General features: G+C 40.7%; 1 protein-coding gene and 1 long non-coding RNA gene across 4 annotated transcripts in view; one reads left to right on the plus strand and one right to left on the minus strand.

The window, feature by feature from the left end:
* Nucleotides 1-16568, plus strand: part of acsl2 (acyl-CoA synthetase long chain family member 2) — a 47074-nt gene that overhangs the window by 10125 nt on the left and 20381 nt on the right. For both annotated transcript variants that reach the window (XM_035998910.1, XM_031305082.2), the window contains exons 2-7: nucleotides 8978-9198; nucleotides 10093-10207; nucleotides 11237-11301; nucleotides 12017-12118; nucleotides 13881-13980; nucleotides 15550-15728. In XM_035998910.1, coding sequence (XP_035854803.1) covers nucleotides 8980-9198; nucleotides 10093-10207; nucleotides 11237-11301; nucleotides 12017-12118; nucleotides 13881-13980; nucleotides 15550-15728 — 780 coding nt within the window. In that variant the 5' untranslated portion in view covers nucleotides 8978-8979. The remainder of the gene's footprint in view (nucleotides 1-8977; nucleotides 9199-10092; nucleotides 10208-11236; nucleotides 11302-12016; nucleotides 12119-13880; nucleotides 13981-15549; nucleotides 15729-16568) is intronic.
* On the minus strand, nucleotides 650-16404 carry LOC116053941. 2 transcript variants are annotated; one of them, XR_004896702.1, is made up of 3 exons: nucleotides 16166-16404; nucleotides 10720-10724; nucleotides 650-660 (listed from the first exon to the last, which is right to left on the minus strand). It is a non-coding gene; the product is annotated as an uncharacterized LOC116053941 (long non-coding RNA). The 2 variants fall into 2 exon arrangements; XR_004105964.2 differs by lacking the exon at nucleotides 10720-10724 and adding an exon at nucleotides 13707-13711.

Raw genomic sequence — 16568 nt, forward strand, 5'->3', positions numbered from 1 at the left:
AAACGCACTGCAAATACACACAACACAACCAAATACATAAACGTGCTGCAAATATGAAACGATGCAAAAAGAAAGCACACAAACCCTGTTGCATTTGTTTTCGGGGTTTCTCTCTTTTGTGTGCTTTTCTTTTTGCATCGTTTCATATGTGCAGCACGTCTATGTATTTGGTTGTGTTGTGTGTATTTGCAGTGCGTTTGCTGAATGCTGCGCATGTGTTGTCAAATTAATGAAGTTGTTTTCTTAATTTACTTGTTTTGTCTGTTTGTGTGTGTTTTCTTAAGTTGCAGGGCGTCTGCCTCTGTCGGCCACCGTAATAAAATGTCAGAAAATGGTGCAAAATGTGGGTCGGTGTTTCCCAAAGACCAAGATGACGTCCTCAGATGTCTTGTTTTGTCCACAACTCAAAGATATTCAGTTTACTGTCACAGAGGAGAGAAGAAACTAGAAAACATTCACATTAAGGAAGCTGGAATCAGAGAATGTTTACTTCAGTATACTTCATGAAAAAATGACTAATAGATTAATCGATTATCAAAATACAGTAGTTGATTAATTCAAAAGTTGACAACTAATCGATTAATCTTTGCAGCTCTAGAAAATAATGCCTTGCTATGTAATCAGTTCCTGAGTATAAATTCAGGTGTGAACCACCCAAACCTTCAGGTTCTTCTCCCCCAGCAGGGACTAACACGGGATGTGAAGGTGCATTTGTATTCCTTCAGTTTATTTTCACGTGTGTGTGTGTGTGTGTGTGTGTGTGTGTGTGTGTGTGTGTGTGTGTGTTGTTTACCATAAAAAGCCGGGCGCACAATGGTCTCTGTCTGTCTGACAATAGCCCTGATGAATGGGAGGAGGGAGCAACGCAGAGAGACAGAAGGGGCTGCAGGAAGCTCTCGTCACAGCAGTCATTTTCATGAAGCCCTTTTTTGTTTCTCATTTATTTACCTAGAGAAATGACTCGAGGGGGACACCGGCTGCTATGTTGCTCCAGCAGGTGTGAAGTGGCAACTGAGGGGGTTTAATTCAGATAAAATGATCCCCGGGATTCTCCAAGTTAGACCTTTTCAATTCTACCTTTCTAGGATGAAATGTAATGCCAACTTCACGGCCGTATTATGGAAAATCAGTACAGATTATTTTTGTGTGGCTTTTTTAGGCCTTTATTATTGACAGGACAGCGTAGACCTGAAAGGGGAGAGATGGGCGGAATGACATGCAGCAAGGGTCGCAGGTTGGAACTGAACCCACGGCCGCTGTGTCGAGGACTGAGCCTCTGTATATGGGTGTGTACTCTACCAAGTGAGCTACCCAGGCCCCCAAATCAGAACGGATTTTAAGCCAGAGAAAAATAATTATTTACCAATTAACATTACCTATAGTACTCACGTTGGTATTTAATGCTCAGTAGCTTTTTTGGGCTCTGTTGGTACTCTAATAACAAATAAATCAAATATTTGTCACATTAAGAGATCTTATGCTGCAAAACTGAAAATACAAAATAAATATACTGTCGTATAACATCCAAATGGAGTAAATTGTAACGTTACACACACACACAACACATTTTTTTATGACGTCACAGGATTTATTTAATCCTACGAAAAGACAAGAAAAAAATATAGGAGAGCTGCAACAATTAACTGATTTAATAGATCAGATGTCAACTTAAATGAATCAGCAACTATTTTGATAATCGCTTTGAGTCATATTTTTATGAAAAAAAGTAAAACTTCTCTGTTTCCAGCTTGTTAAATGTGAATATGTTCTAGTCTCTTCTCTCCTCTGTGACAGGAAACTGAATATATTTGAGTTGTGGACAAAAGAAGACACTTGAGGACGTCATCTTGGGCTTTGGGAAACACTGATCCACATTTTTACCATTTCATAAACCAAACAACTAATCCATTCATCAAGAAAATAATCGACAGATTAATGGACGAAGAAAATAAGTAGTACTTTTTTTAAGGCATTATTATTATTATTATTATTATTATTATTATTACTATATTACCCTGCTGGTACTCTGCTCTGCGGACGAGTGTGGCATCACTTTTCCCGTGCAGGGAAGGGGCAGCCTGGTAGGATAGGAAGGGAAGAGTTTGATGTCACTCTTTATCCCCGCTCCTATTGGGCACCGGGGGAGAAAGTGGGTGAGAGGTTGAGGGGTGTACAGGAAGGAGGGGGTGTGGGAAAGCAGAGACTTATTCAGTGAGGTGACGTCCTTGCCTGGCGGAAGATGACGTGGTTTGTTAGAGAAGGTGAAATGAGCAGTTTTTGAAGTTTGTGTTGGAGCTTAAGATTAGTCTCAAGTTCCCTTTCCCCCTCTTTAATTCAGTTTCGATATGAACAAAGTGCCTGGCAGCAGAAGGATGAATCATGCAGTGAATGTCTTGTTTGTGTGCTCTGCGTCTGTGTTTTGGGTTTTAACTTTCCATTCTTTAATAAATGGTGATGCTGCAGCAAGAGCAGTGTGTGGGATTTTCTTTCTTCAAGTCTTGTTTTTGTCCTATACGCACCTGCACAGAAGAATTGTATGGATGTGCAAATTTTTCCTTTGAAAATGTTCCTGTATAACAAATAAACTACCTCTTTATATATTTTTATAGACTCTTTTATTTATATATATATATATATATATATATATATATATATATATATATATATATATATATATATAATTTATTTACCTGCTTTGCATTTTTACTGATGTTTTGCACTGAAAGGACTGCATTCAATAAAGTCTATTGTATCAAGGGGGGGTGGGGGGGAACTTAGGCGGCCCTCCCCCCCCCCACCTCTCAGCACCGGCCCCTCGCTACCGTCTGCACCCCGAGTCGCTCTGTTCTGCTGAATCAAAGAGTGGCACAACATGACTGAGAGTAACCTCGGCGCCTCTTTCTGTTAAACCAATCGTTATTACTTCCTGGTGTCTCTCCACTTCCCTCCCCCCCACCCCCGTCTACAGCTTTTCTTCTTGTTTTTTCTCTCTGAGCGGTGCCAAGCCTGCGGCCCAGTTTGGTTCAGCCTTTTAACCAGCCCCTTCAGACTGGAATTTAAACAGTTTCAGAAGGGCGAGTGTTGGTTTTAATAACCCTCTCGTTTAGGTTTTGTTGCATTCTGTGTTTAAGATAGATGGTAGTGTTTACTGTGGGGGGTGGCAGGGGTTTTTCCTGACACAGAGAATAGGCCTTTGTTGTCGCCGGAGCACTGTGGAGATGGATGAACCTGTTGACAAACTGTTGCATCAAGTTTTAAAGAATTCAGTTTAGTTTTTGAATGATCCAGAACATGCAGGCACAGTTCTTAGTAGCTTAATGCTGCATTCAAAAGACATTTGATGACGTGTCCCTTTACACTGATGCCTCCAGATAAGATTCTAAGATGCATTATTGTGTCTTATTTGATCAACTGAAGCTTTAACTTATATTGATCTCATGAGGCCTTTTCCCTACTGTAGTATTTGTAGAATTCATGGTGCAGAGACCTTAACATTTCTGGATATTTCTTGCTGTGTGTTTCCAAATTCTTTAAAAGACCTGGGGTGCATTTAATGTGTGTCTGTCATCTTAAGTAGCCTACAGGTTTTTTTGGCTCATAGCAGAGGGTCTATGGATCTCCCCCCAGGACATTGTGAGTGTCAAACACTTCATTTCCTGCATTCTAAAAACATTTTTGATGCAATGTATTTATATAGAATGTGTAGGAAAACACCGTGTTCGAACTATACTGTCGCCTTTGGGGGAGCCCACTTTTCGTGCGCTTGCGACTTACAATGACTTACAAAGATACATAACAGCTACAAGTGTATGCACTATACAGGATTTACCCTATTATACTTTATCGACAGGAATTGATAGGACAAACAGCAAACAAGCACCACAACTAGTCTATAGACAAAGCATCAGGCTGTCGTTGAGATTTCAACAACGGCTAAAGTTACTCAGGCTACCGAAGAATACCATAATTCCTCCGTTCAATTAGGCCTAAGCGACGCACCCTAAGCTCCCATCCTTAACCCAGTGGTGTAGTCTTATGTATTGTAGTGGGTATATTGTACCACATTTATTTTTCCTGGCTCAGAATGGGCCAAAAGTTGACCCCAAAGCAACGAGGACAAAATAAAATAGGCTACTTATATTTGTCTTAAATGTGTGGTGAAGGGAGGATACTGGCATTAGTGTAGGCGGAGCATTTGGGTCCGGTCGCTACGCACACACTACGGACTGCGCTCAGTTAGGAGCGGGTCGATGAAAGATGAGAGAAGTCTCTCTGCACGTTCTGCAGTGTTAGCTTAGTTTGCTGTCACATTACTCGACCCCGTATTTGTGAATACAAATATCTGAAGTTAAATGTTAGTTAGTTAGTTATATGTTGCGTATCATTATACATTTTTAAGTGGGTATATGGAAATCCTGGAGATTTCTTAGTGGGTATACTGCGTATACCTGCGTATCACGTAGACTGCACCACTGCCTTAACCGTTTTGCCAGCAGTGTGTTAGCATTTTAACAAAGTGCTGTGTGTCCACAGTGTGTGCAGACTGTAGTTACATTATTGCCTGAGGCCTTTTGGAGGAGCAACACTTAGGTTTTAGTTTGTGATCTCCCTGCAGGGGAAACCGTCTCTAACATGTTCCATTTGAGCTTCAACTTTACTCTGCAAACAAAAGTGTATTGGGAGTTGCACCTGGAATTGCCTCCAGCCTGAAAACAAAGGATGCAGCCAATGGCCAAGTGTGACTTTGCTCAAGATGCAAAGGCGTTATGCTGTCCGCTATTCCATCAATCAATAGATAATCTCTCTCAAGGGTTAAAGACAACACAAGGGTTAACAAACAGCCATGTATATCGGCTCTTCCAGTCTCTCCACTGCTGGCTGTTCCAATTTAACAGGAGAGAGGAGCAAGAGGGGTTAGGATGGTGACCGGCCTCTGACGAGCTGTTACCACCACCACCTTCAGCCAGAGAGGACATTATTTCTTCTCCCGGCGGGAGGTGTGCTAACAGGGCTTGCAGCAGGTGAATCGGTCGTGCTATTAACGTCATCGCTACACAATTTCTTAGTAAAACCAAAACCAATTAAACTGCCTTGTTTTCTTTTTGCCATGGCTATACGATGCTAACTGCAGAATGGATTTCAAGGACTTTGCGCGCCAGTTAATGGCCTCCAACGTTTATATTTTTTCTACGAATCTTTGAGTTAACATGTACTTAACATGAGTTGAATTTGTGCCGCCACGCCTTGATGCTCATGACAAGAATAGCACGTATAGTTATCTTTAGTGAATTAGGTTTAAATCACCATCAATTGTATTTTTGCAATTTTACACATAACAATCCAAGATGATCACATTACGCAAAACTGAAATTGCATGTCAAAATGACACAGTTAATATTTTTAGGGAACCCCCCTAAAATTTCACAAATCCCGTTTTCAGGGGAGCCCATGTCTTATTAAGGGGAGCTGAGCTCCCCCTAGCTCCCCCGTAGTTCGCACCCTGGGAAAACACAAACTTCAGAATTCAAAATATTAAAATATAACAGAATATAATGAAGTGTAGAGGGCTTTCACATCACATCAGACCACTTAAAAACCAACTGTACCAAAACAAGAAATTGGGCTACTATTTAACGTGATTATGAGGAGTTTTTAAGCTGCTATGAATCTTAATTGATTAATGATGCCATTATATCAGACGGCAGCACAGCCCGCTGAGGACAGCGGCTTGGCTGCCACCTTCGACCTGCAGTCGGAGCTCCGGCGGGGGGGCTGAGAGCACCGCGTCCGACAGCAGTGGCTCCTCCTCCGGCCAGGAGCAGAGCTCATAACTAGGGCTGGGTATTGTTCAAAATGTTTCGATAACGGTACCGATACCAATACCGTGACTTTGATACTGGTTCCTAAACAATACTTTTTCCGATGCCAATTTCATAACAATCCTAGCTTGGTTGACACCAGACCTTTCTCAGTTGTAACTGAGAGTGGGTCTGGGGAAGGTTCATTCACAGCCCATTTCCAAAGGGGCGTCACCAATGGACGCCGCTCAAATCCCTCTGGGTGCATTGGATAGTCCTTCAACCAATCAGACCAACGAGCCGGGTGACGTAGCAGCGACAGCGGCATCAACGGGTTGCTGCTCTTCGGTGGCCGTCAAGTTGAATGTAAACAAAAAGCTGCTTGCTGTCGCTGCGCTATCGTCATCGTGTAAAGTGGTGCCGTCAGACACCGCCTACCAAGAGTCTGGGTCTGTCCGAGGTTTCTTCCTAACAAAAAAAGGGAGTTTTTCCTTGCCACTGTCGCAATAGCTACTGCTAATGCTTGCTCTTGAGGCAACCACTGTAATAGTTGGGGCTTCGTAAAGTACAGAGTTTGGTCTAGACCTACTCTATCTGTAAAGTGTCTCGAGATATCTCTTGTTATGATTTGATACTATAAATAAAATTGAATTGAATTGAATTGAAATTAAAGTCCTCAACGGTTGTGATTGGTGCCTCAATTTGGAAAAATTGGAAATGGGCTTGAATGGGCTCTTGGCCAGACTGACTTGCAGAGCAAATCTCAAATTTGCTGGAAGTTCGTCAGGGTTTTCCCAGTCTACAAAAATCCATTTTAACAAAAAGAAATTGCAACATTACACATTACGACACAAATCTTTTTATTTATTTTCTAGCTCCTACTATGTGAGCCATTTCTGTGTAATGTAGAGTTTTTCCTGCGTGCCTCGACGCTGTGTAACGTTAGCCAATCACAGACATTATTAGATTTTGGTAGAAGCATGCTATTACGCATACGCTTAATACGTTAATACGCTATATACGCTTATTGGCTTACTGGAAAATAGAAAACGTAAGCACAGTACACATATCAGTCCCAGTGGTTAGGATTCGGCGCTCTCACTGCCACAACAAGGATTGGATACCCGGTCAGGGAACATTTTAGGCTGTTGCTCAGGAGGTAAAGTGCTAGTCCTTTTAACCACGAGGTTGGGGGTTTGATCCCCGGCTTCTCCTGTCCGCATGTTGAAGTGTCCCTGAGCGATCCCAAGTTGCTCCCACTGCTCCTAATTCTTAGGTCGGATTAAAGCAGAGGTCAAGTTTCACTATGTTGTGCTGTTTACAATTGCATGTGACAATAAAACAATGGGCCTCATTCACCAATATCTTCCTAAGTTTTCTCTTATATGTTCTTAAAAAAGTCCCTAAGAAAAGTCTACGTTGGATTCATGACGTGTTCTTCAACAACAGAATTGTTCGCACCTGTGTTCTTAGGATTTATGAATCCCACGTCTTCGTAATTGAAAGCGATCGCCAGTTGTTCCTAATTAGCATAAGAAAACGCCCCGCAAATTCCCATATAAGGACATGACACTTCCCGTGCACCTCCTGGGAAGCGTTCAAGAGATGGTTGTCGGAGTCGCAGATGACTTGTACATTGCAGTGGTGGAGGGAGTACTGAATCTCAGTACTTTAGTAAAAGTACAAATAATAATAACCAAATAACCAGAGACATATTTACTTTAGTAAAAGTAGAAGATGTCCACTACCACAAACAAGGCCTGGCTTTTAAAAGAAGTTCCTATCCTAACCAGCATAAAACAGAAATATGTTGTTAGAATCGGAATGCGGTTGGTTTTATTCCTGGATGTATTTTAAGACGGTTTTATTTTCTTTAACCATGCAAGTAAGCAAATAAAGTGTGTGAAGCAGTGAAAATGGGGAGATGTGAAGAGGTCCAGCCAAATAAATAAGATATGAACGCGTCTTACGCTGCCTGGCTGAGGAGTAAACGACGCTGTAGAGAGAAATGGATGGCAACCATGATTTAAAAACGGGAATAATAGAAAACAAACATTTTCACTTTTACCGGAGGCTGTATTACCGAGGGTCAGCGGCGCTGCGCCCGGGCTCTGGAGCACCGGAGCCGGCTTGGAAGCCGATGAAGGATCGGCGGTGCCCACATATATATCATATGGCAACCAAACTTCACTGGTGAGAGAAACGGTGACGGTCAGGAAGACATTTTGGCAGGGGGAAAAACGAAAATGTAACGGAACGTTGTAGAAATGTAGTGGAGTAGAAAGTATAGATAATTGCTGCAAAATGTAACAAAGTAAAAGTCAAAAGTATGCACTATTGATTCTACTTAAGTAAAGTACAGATACGTGAAAAATGCACTTAAGTACAGTAACGAAGTGTTTGTACTTCGTTACATTCCACCACTGCATTTTGGCCCTATAACTAGTGCGATCAATCACCAAATAACGCAGGATTTAATCAGTTTAATTGCTGATGTAAATTGCACTGTTAGTGTTTCTTTGCATACTATGATTTTTTTTTTCAACAAATGATCAGAAATACATTACAGTACAATACTATCATTGTAAACGACTGTAGAATTAAATAAAATGCAGTAACCAATTATTTGGAGCAAATTGTCATCACTCAAATGTGCGTAAGAGTGCTCTTGAATGTTCATAGATGTTGTTCTTAGCTAAGAACAAATCCAAGATAAGAAAACATTAGTGAATCTCAGAATCTTCGTAAAAAGTGCGTAAGTGGGGTTTAAGAACACATTTCTTCGTAAGAACGGTTGGTGAATGAGGCCCAATATTCTTTTTAAATTACAAAACAATTTCTTTCTAATTAGCAGGAAATTACATTTAAGGTTTAAAAGTGATGTTAAAGGACACACTGAATCTTGAAGATAGTAAAAAATAGACTGGGTTTATAAAGTTGAGGAGGTATACTGTCGTAGATTTACTTCATCTGAAAAAGAAAAAACATAATGAACATGACAAGAAAACAGAAAACATAATAAAAAGGGAGTTACAGAAAGGCAGGCTGATTCAATTTGCTATTGTGCTGCCTTCTGCATTTTTCAAATTGCAGCACGATGATACGTTTGTGATGAAAAAGCAGCATCTTCTGTTTCACTGTTTCTTTCTTCCTTGGTTTCTGTCCTCCTCCTCTCTCAGCTATGCATTTCCAGGACTGGTTACAGTCACTTCGCTCAAGCGCTGGACTCAAAGCTTCTGAATCGCAGGACTTCTGGAGTCTTCTGCCGTCCTGCTCCCTGTCCTCCGCCTCTCTGCTGGGTCTCGGAGCCCTGGCGTCTCTCACCGCGTACTGGCTGGTGACCCGTCCTCGACCCATGCGTCCTCCCTGTGATCTACAAGCCCAGTCTGTCGCTGTGAATGTGAGTCGCCACTGTTGGCATCGTCATTCATGTAAATGGCATACGTCGTCATGGTAGGAGTGTATTAAAGTGTAATTTCGTTTGTTTTTTTCAACCTGGACCCTATTTTCCCATGTCTTTGTGTCTAAGTGACTTATGTGAACAAAAATCATTGAAGTTGGTCCAGTATTGAGCGAGAACGCTGTAACCGGTAGGTGCGAACCGGGCTGCAATGTAACCTAAAGGACAAATGCACACTGTCAGTTTGCGTCCACTAAAAGTTCTGTTTTTGCCACTGACAGACCCGATTATTATTCTAAGTATCGTAGTGATTTTGGGGCTGTTTCATGTTAAACAAAAATTAAATCCATTTAAATAAAAAGTAAGTTTATCATCGTAACAGAAATCATTCGACAGAAACAAAATCCAAATATCAAAAGCCATCTTGGTTCGTCTTTCCACTGTTCCAACAATCACCACTCTGGTTTGGTTGAAATAAACCCTTAATTCACCCATTTACATGTGAATGTATGCTGGCTCTGTACACGCTAAAAGTAGTGATTATTTAAATGGAGTCTGGTGGGTTTGGCGACGGCCATTTTGGAGCTGTTACTCTTTACTAACTCTTTAACTCTTTAACAAAAAGGTCTATCTCTGTAGGGATCCTTTCCATAATGTTGTCAGACACTTAGAATAATAATCTAGTGGACGGAAACTGAAGGTGTGCATTTGTCCTATATGGTTACATTACAGCTACCAGTTCCAGCGTTCTCGCTCAATACTGGACCAACTTCAACGATTTTTGTTCACATTAGTCACCTAGACACCAATGCATGGGACAATAGGGTCCAGGTTGAAAAAAACAAACAAAACAAAGTTACCCTTTAAAGTGTTTAATGGCGGTGTTTGTTGTAGGGAGATCCCAGCTGCAGGCGATCGGCTCTTCTTAAAGACGACACACTGCTGGAGTTTTACTACGATGACACCAGGACGGTCTTTGACATGTTCCAGAGAGGCCTGAGGATCGCAGGTGCTGACGCATTCACAACACATTTTATTTAACTTGATCCTAAATTTGGGTTAGGGTTAGAAACCATATCAAAGAAGTGACAAAAGAATGAATATCTCAGCAGCCAGAAAGAACTTGTTTTGGTGGAACATTTGCATCCCGCAAAAGAAAACGCCACATACAATATTAAATGAAGTTAACTGTTGACACAATACAGTAACGTGAGCTCTTTAAATTAGCTGATACATGGTTATACCTCATTAGATCTTACCAGTGTATCACCATGTGTACACATGTACCACAGCAATCCCACCAATCGGTCCCAAAACGTCCCAGTTCGAGAGGAGATGCTGTAAATATATTCTTTGTAAATCTTTACAATCATTCCCCGAAAGAACCAAGCAGGTCTCCCTTGTTGCACGATCCAAATTTTCCTTAAAACGTTGTGTGTAGCTTGCTAGCTCAGAGTTTGTTGTTTACGAAGCGAAGGGATTTTGAGAACGGCAACACACAGAGAGCGGAGGGTGAGGGACAAAACCTGACATCAGGATGTCAGGCTTTATCCTTTATCCGTTGAACCAAACTGTGGTGTAATAGCTACAGTTATTCATCACAATGTAATTCCACTCAACTGTAGCAGTAAGATAGCAAGTTGTTTTAAATCTTGACTGATATGGGTCATAAGCAGAACTTTGTCGCTGTCGGGCAGAACCCCTTGTTCTTCCATATTTTGACATTTTCCTTTCTTTTCATAAATCAAAGCTATTGATCACCCTTTACGTCTGTCTGTGGGTTTTCCAAATATTTAAAACGGTGACGAGGCGATCTGACTCTGCCGAACAAAATGTTTTCAAATTAGCCTTTTTTTTTTTATTCCCTGAAAAGCACAAGTCTTGGTCTTGGACATACAAAGTTTTTGCCCGACAGCGACAATATTCAAGATATAAAGTCCCTAATTCAAGTAAAAAAAAGTAACCTATCAACAGACAGCACACTATTAATATTGCATATGTTTGAACTGAAGTGACACATCTGTCTCATGCACTTTAGGAAGCGAGCCGTGTCTGGGCTTCAGACAGCCGGGCCAGCCCTACCAGTGGATCTCCTACACTGAGGTGGGACATGTTTTCAGTACTCCGGTCATCGCAGCACTTCTGTGTAACATGTTAAAGGACAAATCTGGCGCATAATGAACCTAGGGGTTGATAACACATGGGTACCGAGTTGACCGTCCTCTGGGATATGTTTTCATGCTAATTGAATGTGACCAGTTTAAGCGCAAACCGCTAATTAGCTTATAACGCTAGTCGTCGGGGCACGGGTAAAATAGCACCACACTTCCACGGTAGCATAATGAGGGTCCCTACATGTAAACCAAAGCATTGAGAACTTTGTAAGTATACAGACAGTTTATTAAAAAGATAGATTATAAAGACAGTACCGTTCACTATACAGGCAGGCGCCATCTTGGGAAAACAGTCCCGACCAGTCCAACGACGAACGCTGTGATTGAGCTATGTTACTGGTTACTGGTTACACGGCGTTTGTCGTTCAACCGTCATTATGCTACCGTGGAAGTGTGGTGCTATTTTGAGCCTTGTCAGTGGTATAGAAATAGTGATTTCTTTTTACTTTACCCGTGCCCTGACGACTAGAGTTATAAGCTAATTAGCGGTTTGTGCTAAAACTGGTCATATTCGATTAGCATGAAAACAAATCCCAGAGAACGGTCGACTCGGTACACATGAGTTATTAACCCCTAGGTTCATTTTGCGCCGGAATTGTTCTTTAACTCTTTGCTGTTTGCTGAGTGTTTTTCTTATTCTTCAGGTGGCTGAGCGGGCGCAGGTGCTGGGCTCGGGGCTGTTAGCCAAAGGCTGCCAGCCCAACCCGCAACAGTTTGTCGGGATATTTGCACAGAACAGACCCGAGGTATGACCCTCGACTCATCGCTGGTTTTGTAGCGAGCGTTTGTGTTATTTGTTCCCTCTCTGGATGATCACCTGTAGAGCTGGGGCATCGATGTCCATATTACAGCAATATTGTCGGGTTGACTACTGGTGCTTTCACTAAATATTTACACAATGAGATTTTTGATGAATAATCATCAGTAATGTGGCTATAATGACTAAGTGGGTAAAAGCAAATAACACCAAGAACACATAAGATGATGGCTAGAACCGTCTGTAAGTTTAGAAAATGACATCACTTTACTATAAGTCTTTAAAACCAGTCCAAAAATGTCCACGTCCATTAGTGTAAGACGATATGTAGTCTCATATATCAATATATTGCCCAGCCTTAATAATCTGTGAGCTTTAGCGTTGCTTAGATAACCAATTATTTTCATAATCGATTAATCGGTTTGATACATTTTTTAAGAAAAAAGGTAAAACTTCTCTGATGTCAGCTTGTTAAATATGAATATGTTCTAGTTTCTTCTCTCCTCTGTGACAGTAAACTGAATATCTTTGAGTTTGGACAAAACGAGACATTTGAGGACATCATCTTGGGCTTTGGGAAACACTGATCCACTTCTTTTCTTTTAAAACCATTTTCTGACATTTTTTAGACCAAACAACTAACCGATTAATCGAGAAAATAATCGGCAGATTAATCTTCTATGAAAATAATCGTTAGTTGCAGCCTCATTTGATCCATGAACCTCTAAACAGCTCAAATTTGTATTTCACCTGCGTAGAACTTAATATATTCTCACACACACATCTGCACAGAGGTTTGCTCCTCTTAACTCGTACCAGGATTTCTTCTATGATTTTTTTAAATTAAATTAGTTTTTGTCGCTCTTTAGAGTGTTTGCCTTAATTCATATTGAGAGCAGAGTGCTGCTGGGGAATGTGGGTCTCCAGGGCCATTCATAATGCAGTATGCCTGCTCCCAAACTCATTCTTTTAATATATGTGTATATGTATCTGTATCTGTATCTGTCAGTCAAGGCCAGTCTGAAAGTGAAAGATAATTTTCTGCTCCACCAGAGCCTGTAAGCCCTCATCAGACCAATCTACACACTTGAGTGCTTTTTGTAAATATAAAATGCATTATGATTTCATAACCAAGGTTATATAAGGTTTGAATTTTCAATTACTTTCAATTTCATTTTAGTTTTGACTTTTGGATTTCATTTTACTTTTAGTTTTCAGTGTGTTTTTCTAGTTTTTCAGAAACATTTTGAAACATTTAGTTTTAGTTCCTAAATGGTTGGAGAATAACCATGATGTTTAATTATTCATTATTCATTATTCATCTTTAAGCTACTTTAGTGTTTGATGTGAAGCAATTACAGCACAGCGCCGTCATATTACAGATAGAAACTGAAATGAATGTTCATTTTGATTACATTTTTATTAGTTCTTCAACCTGACAACATAGTTTCAGTTTAGTTTTTCTTTAAGGTTTTATTTTTTATTTATTTAGAATTATTATATGACCTCCTTAGAAATCATTTCCATAATGTTGTCAGACACTTAGAATATTAATCTGAACCTGTCAGTGGCAAAACAAGCACTTTTGTGACCGTAAATACACAAAAACATAGGAAAATAGGGTCCAGGTTGAAAAAACACGGTAGTTACCCTTTAAAGTTTAGATGTCTAACTCAACTAGTGCTCAGCAGTGTGTGGAGGCTGGGAGTGAGTGTTAACCGTGCTGCGTTGTCTCCCTCTGCTGCTCACAGTGGATCATCTCGGAGCTGGCATGCTACACCTTCTCCATGGCCGTGGTGCCTCTGTACGACACTCTGGGCCTGGAGGCCATGGTCCACATACTCAACCTGGGTGAGAACAACCTGCACGGAGAAACAACACAAAGATTTTGATCATTGTTAATGGGATTTTATCTTTATTTAAAGGAATAGTTCACCAAAAAAATGTATGCTTTGTCATTATTATTTAATGGCCTGTCTGCCAGCCTCCCATATCAAATCAAATCAAACCATCAGACCATAGTGGTGAGCACCACTAGGGGTGGGTACTGAATTCAATACTTGTTTAGGCACTGACCGAATTGCCTCTAAAGTATCGAGTATTGAAAAACGCCTCGTCGATCAATACCCAATTTCAATACCTAAGGAGGAAATCTCATCAGCGTCAGTGAGCCAATAAGCACGCAGCATGCTTCTACCAAGATCTAAAAAGGTTTGTGATTGGCTGTCTAACGTTACACGTCCTAGAGACACGCAGGAAAAACTTTTAAAAACGTTACGCACAGAGACGGGGCTCACGTAGTAGGAGCTGAAAAAAATTACTAAAAAAGATTAGAGCCATAATTTTGTTTTGTTTTATAAAATTGGTATCGAAAAAAAGCATAGTATAAGAACTGGTATCGAAGTCCCGGTATTGGTATCGGTACCGGTATAGAACATTTTTGAACGATACCCGGCCCTAAGCAACACACAGTAACTCATCTCCCAGAAGATAGTTTTTGGAGACTGAGAGTCATGCAAAACATGTGCAGGACAAGGTTTTTATAGTAAACTAAAATGAAAACTAAAATAAGATGTTTTTTTAAGTGAACTGAAACTAAATAGAAACTAAAACCTTCAAGAAAAACTAAACTGAAACTATATTTCCAGGTTAATAAACTAATAAAAATGAACATCAGTTCATTTTAGTTTTAGTTTTTTAGTTATAATATAATCATGAGTATAAAAAGGAGACAGCATGAACAGAACAGCAGAACAATCTTCATCTGCAAAGTCATGTAAGTGTAGTGGAGTAGAAAATGGCGAAACAAGTATAATACTCGAGTAAATGTACTTACTTGACTTTCCACCACTGGTTTGATGTTTGATGTTGGATTTTTAAACTAGAGGAGTTTAAGAAATGTTTGGTTTTGAATTTGGTTTTTGAATATTTTATTACTATATTACTGAAGAGAGCGTCTTCTCTGCACTAACAACTAAGGCTATGTTCACACTTGGCGTCTTTTTTGACAAGAAAAAGTTGACCAGGGCACTTTTGTAGTAGAAAAGAAGCTGGCAGCGTTTTGGTTACAAAAAGCAGCCGAGAGCGTCTTTCGTTGCTATAACAACAGCTACTGCTACAGTATCCTAGAGCGATATGTGGAGCGGTGCTAACGTTAGATAAAACAAAGTGGTGGAGCGAGCTAGAGAAAGAACAGAGAGAGAGAGAAAAATAATGCCGAAAATGCTGCCGATGGCGTTTAAAAAAACGCAGTTCACTCCATAGGATTATAATGTAAAACAGATGCTGGAAGCTTAAAAAAAGACGCCTGAGGCTGAGTAGAAAACTACTGATCTCTGTCTTTCTGGTGAACTATTCCTGTCAGCAGTTAACACACACTACTGTTGTTTTGGTAACTCTTTATGTCGGCGGCATTCTTAGCGGAGATCTCTCTGGTGATCTGCGACCGGGAGGAGAAGGCGGCAGCGTTGTTGGAGAACAAGGAGAAAGGTGTGACTCCGAAGCTCTCCTGCCTGGTTCTCTTCAACGAGTTCAGCGAAGCATTCGTGGAGAGGGCGAAGAACTGCGAGACAGAGGTTCTGAAACTGGAGCAGCTTATGGTGAGCAGAATGGAGGCAGAGGGGCTGTTTAGTTGAATATGTTAAGGCTATATCTACACTGCTACGTTTTCATTTCTAAGCGGCATCTTGAGACAAAAACGATCCCTGTCCACACAAGAGTTTTAGGTCCAGTAGCAGAACTCATCTCCGTCCATGCTGCCTCCCTTCCATTTACACAGCCAGGGCTGTGTATTAACACTAGGGCTGCACCACATGAGGAAAATATGCGACATGCGATAACGTTGTTGAACATCGCGATAACGATACTACTTGCGATAAATAAACAGATATTTAACTGTACTCAGTTCTGCTGCTTTCTGTCTTCTGCTAAAATGCAACAATTGCTTGTTGAATTAAAATTTGAACATACAATTAAAAAATTTCCAACAACTTTTATTGAACAAATTGAACACTGAGTTGAATATAAAAGGCCCCACCATAAAAAAGCAACGACAGTTAGATTTAAAACTGCGGTTTTCTACTGATGATTTCTTTCAACTAACACAAAAAATCTCTGCGTGTCTTCCGCGATATGTCGCAGCCTTTCGCGATGTGTTTGTTGCGCCAGTTAATATTGCGATGACGATAAAATAACGATATATTGTGCAGCCCTAATTAACACCGGATTTCTTTTCAGCGCACACAGAAAACGGAGAGCTAGGTGACTGTGAAGAGATATTCGCTAAATTTGCAACGTGGCATCATGACTTTGCGTAAACATACACGCCACTTTCCTAAAGCCAAATGGCGTGTTATCTGTACGCATTTTGAGCTATCCGCGTGTATGTCTACGCTGTATACAGCGGATGTAAACATACACGCGAGAACGTGCCATGCTAT

This window comes from Sander lucioperca, chromosome 2 (genome assembly GCF_008315115.2).
Source record: "Sander lucioperca isolate FBNREF2018 chromosome 2, SLUC_FBN_1.2, whole genome shotgun sequence".
NCBI classification, from domain to species: Eukaryota; Metazoa; Chordata; class Actinopteri; order Perciformes; family Percidae; genus Sander; species Sander lucioperca.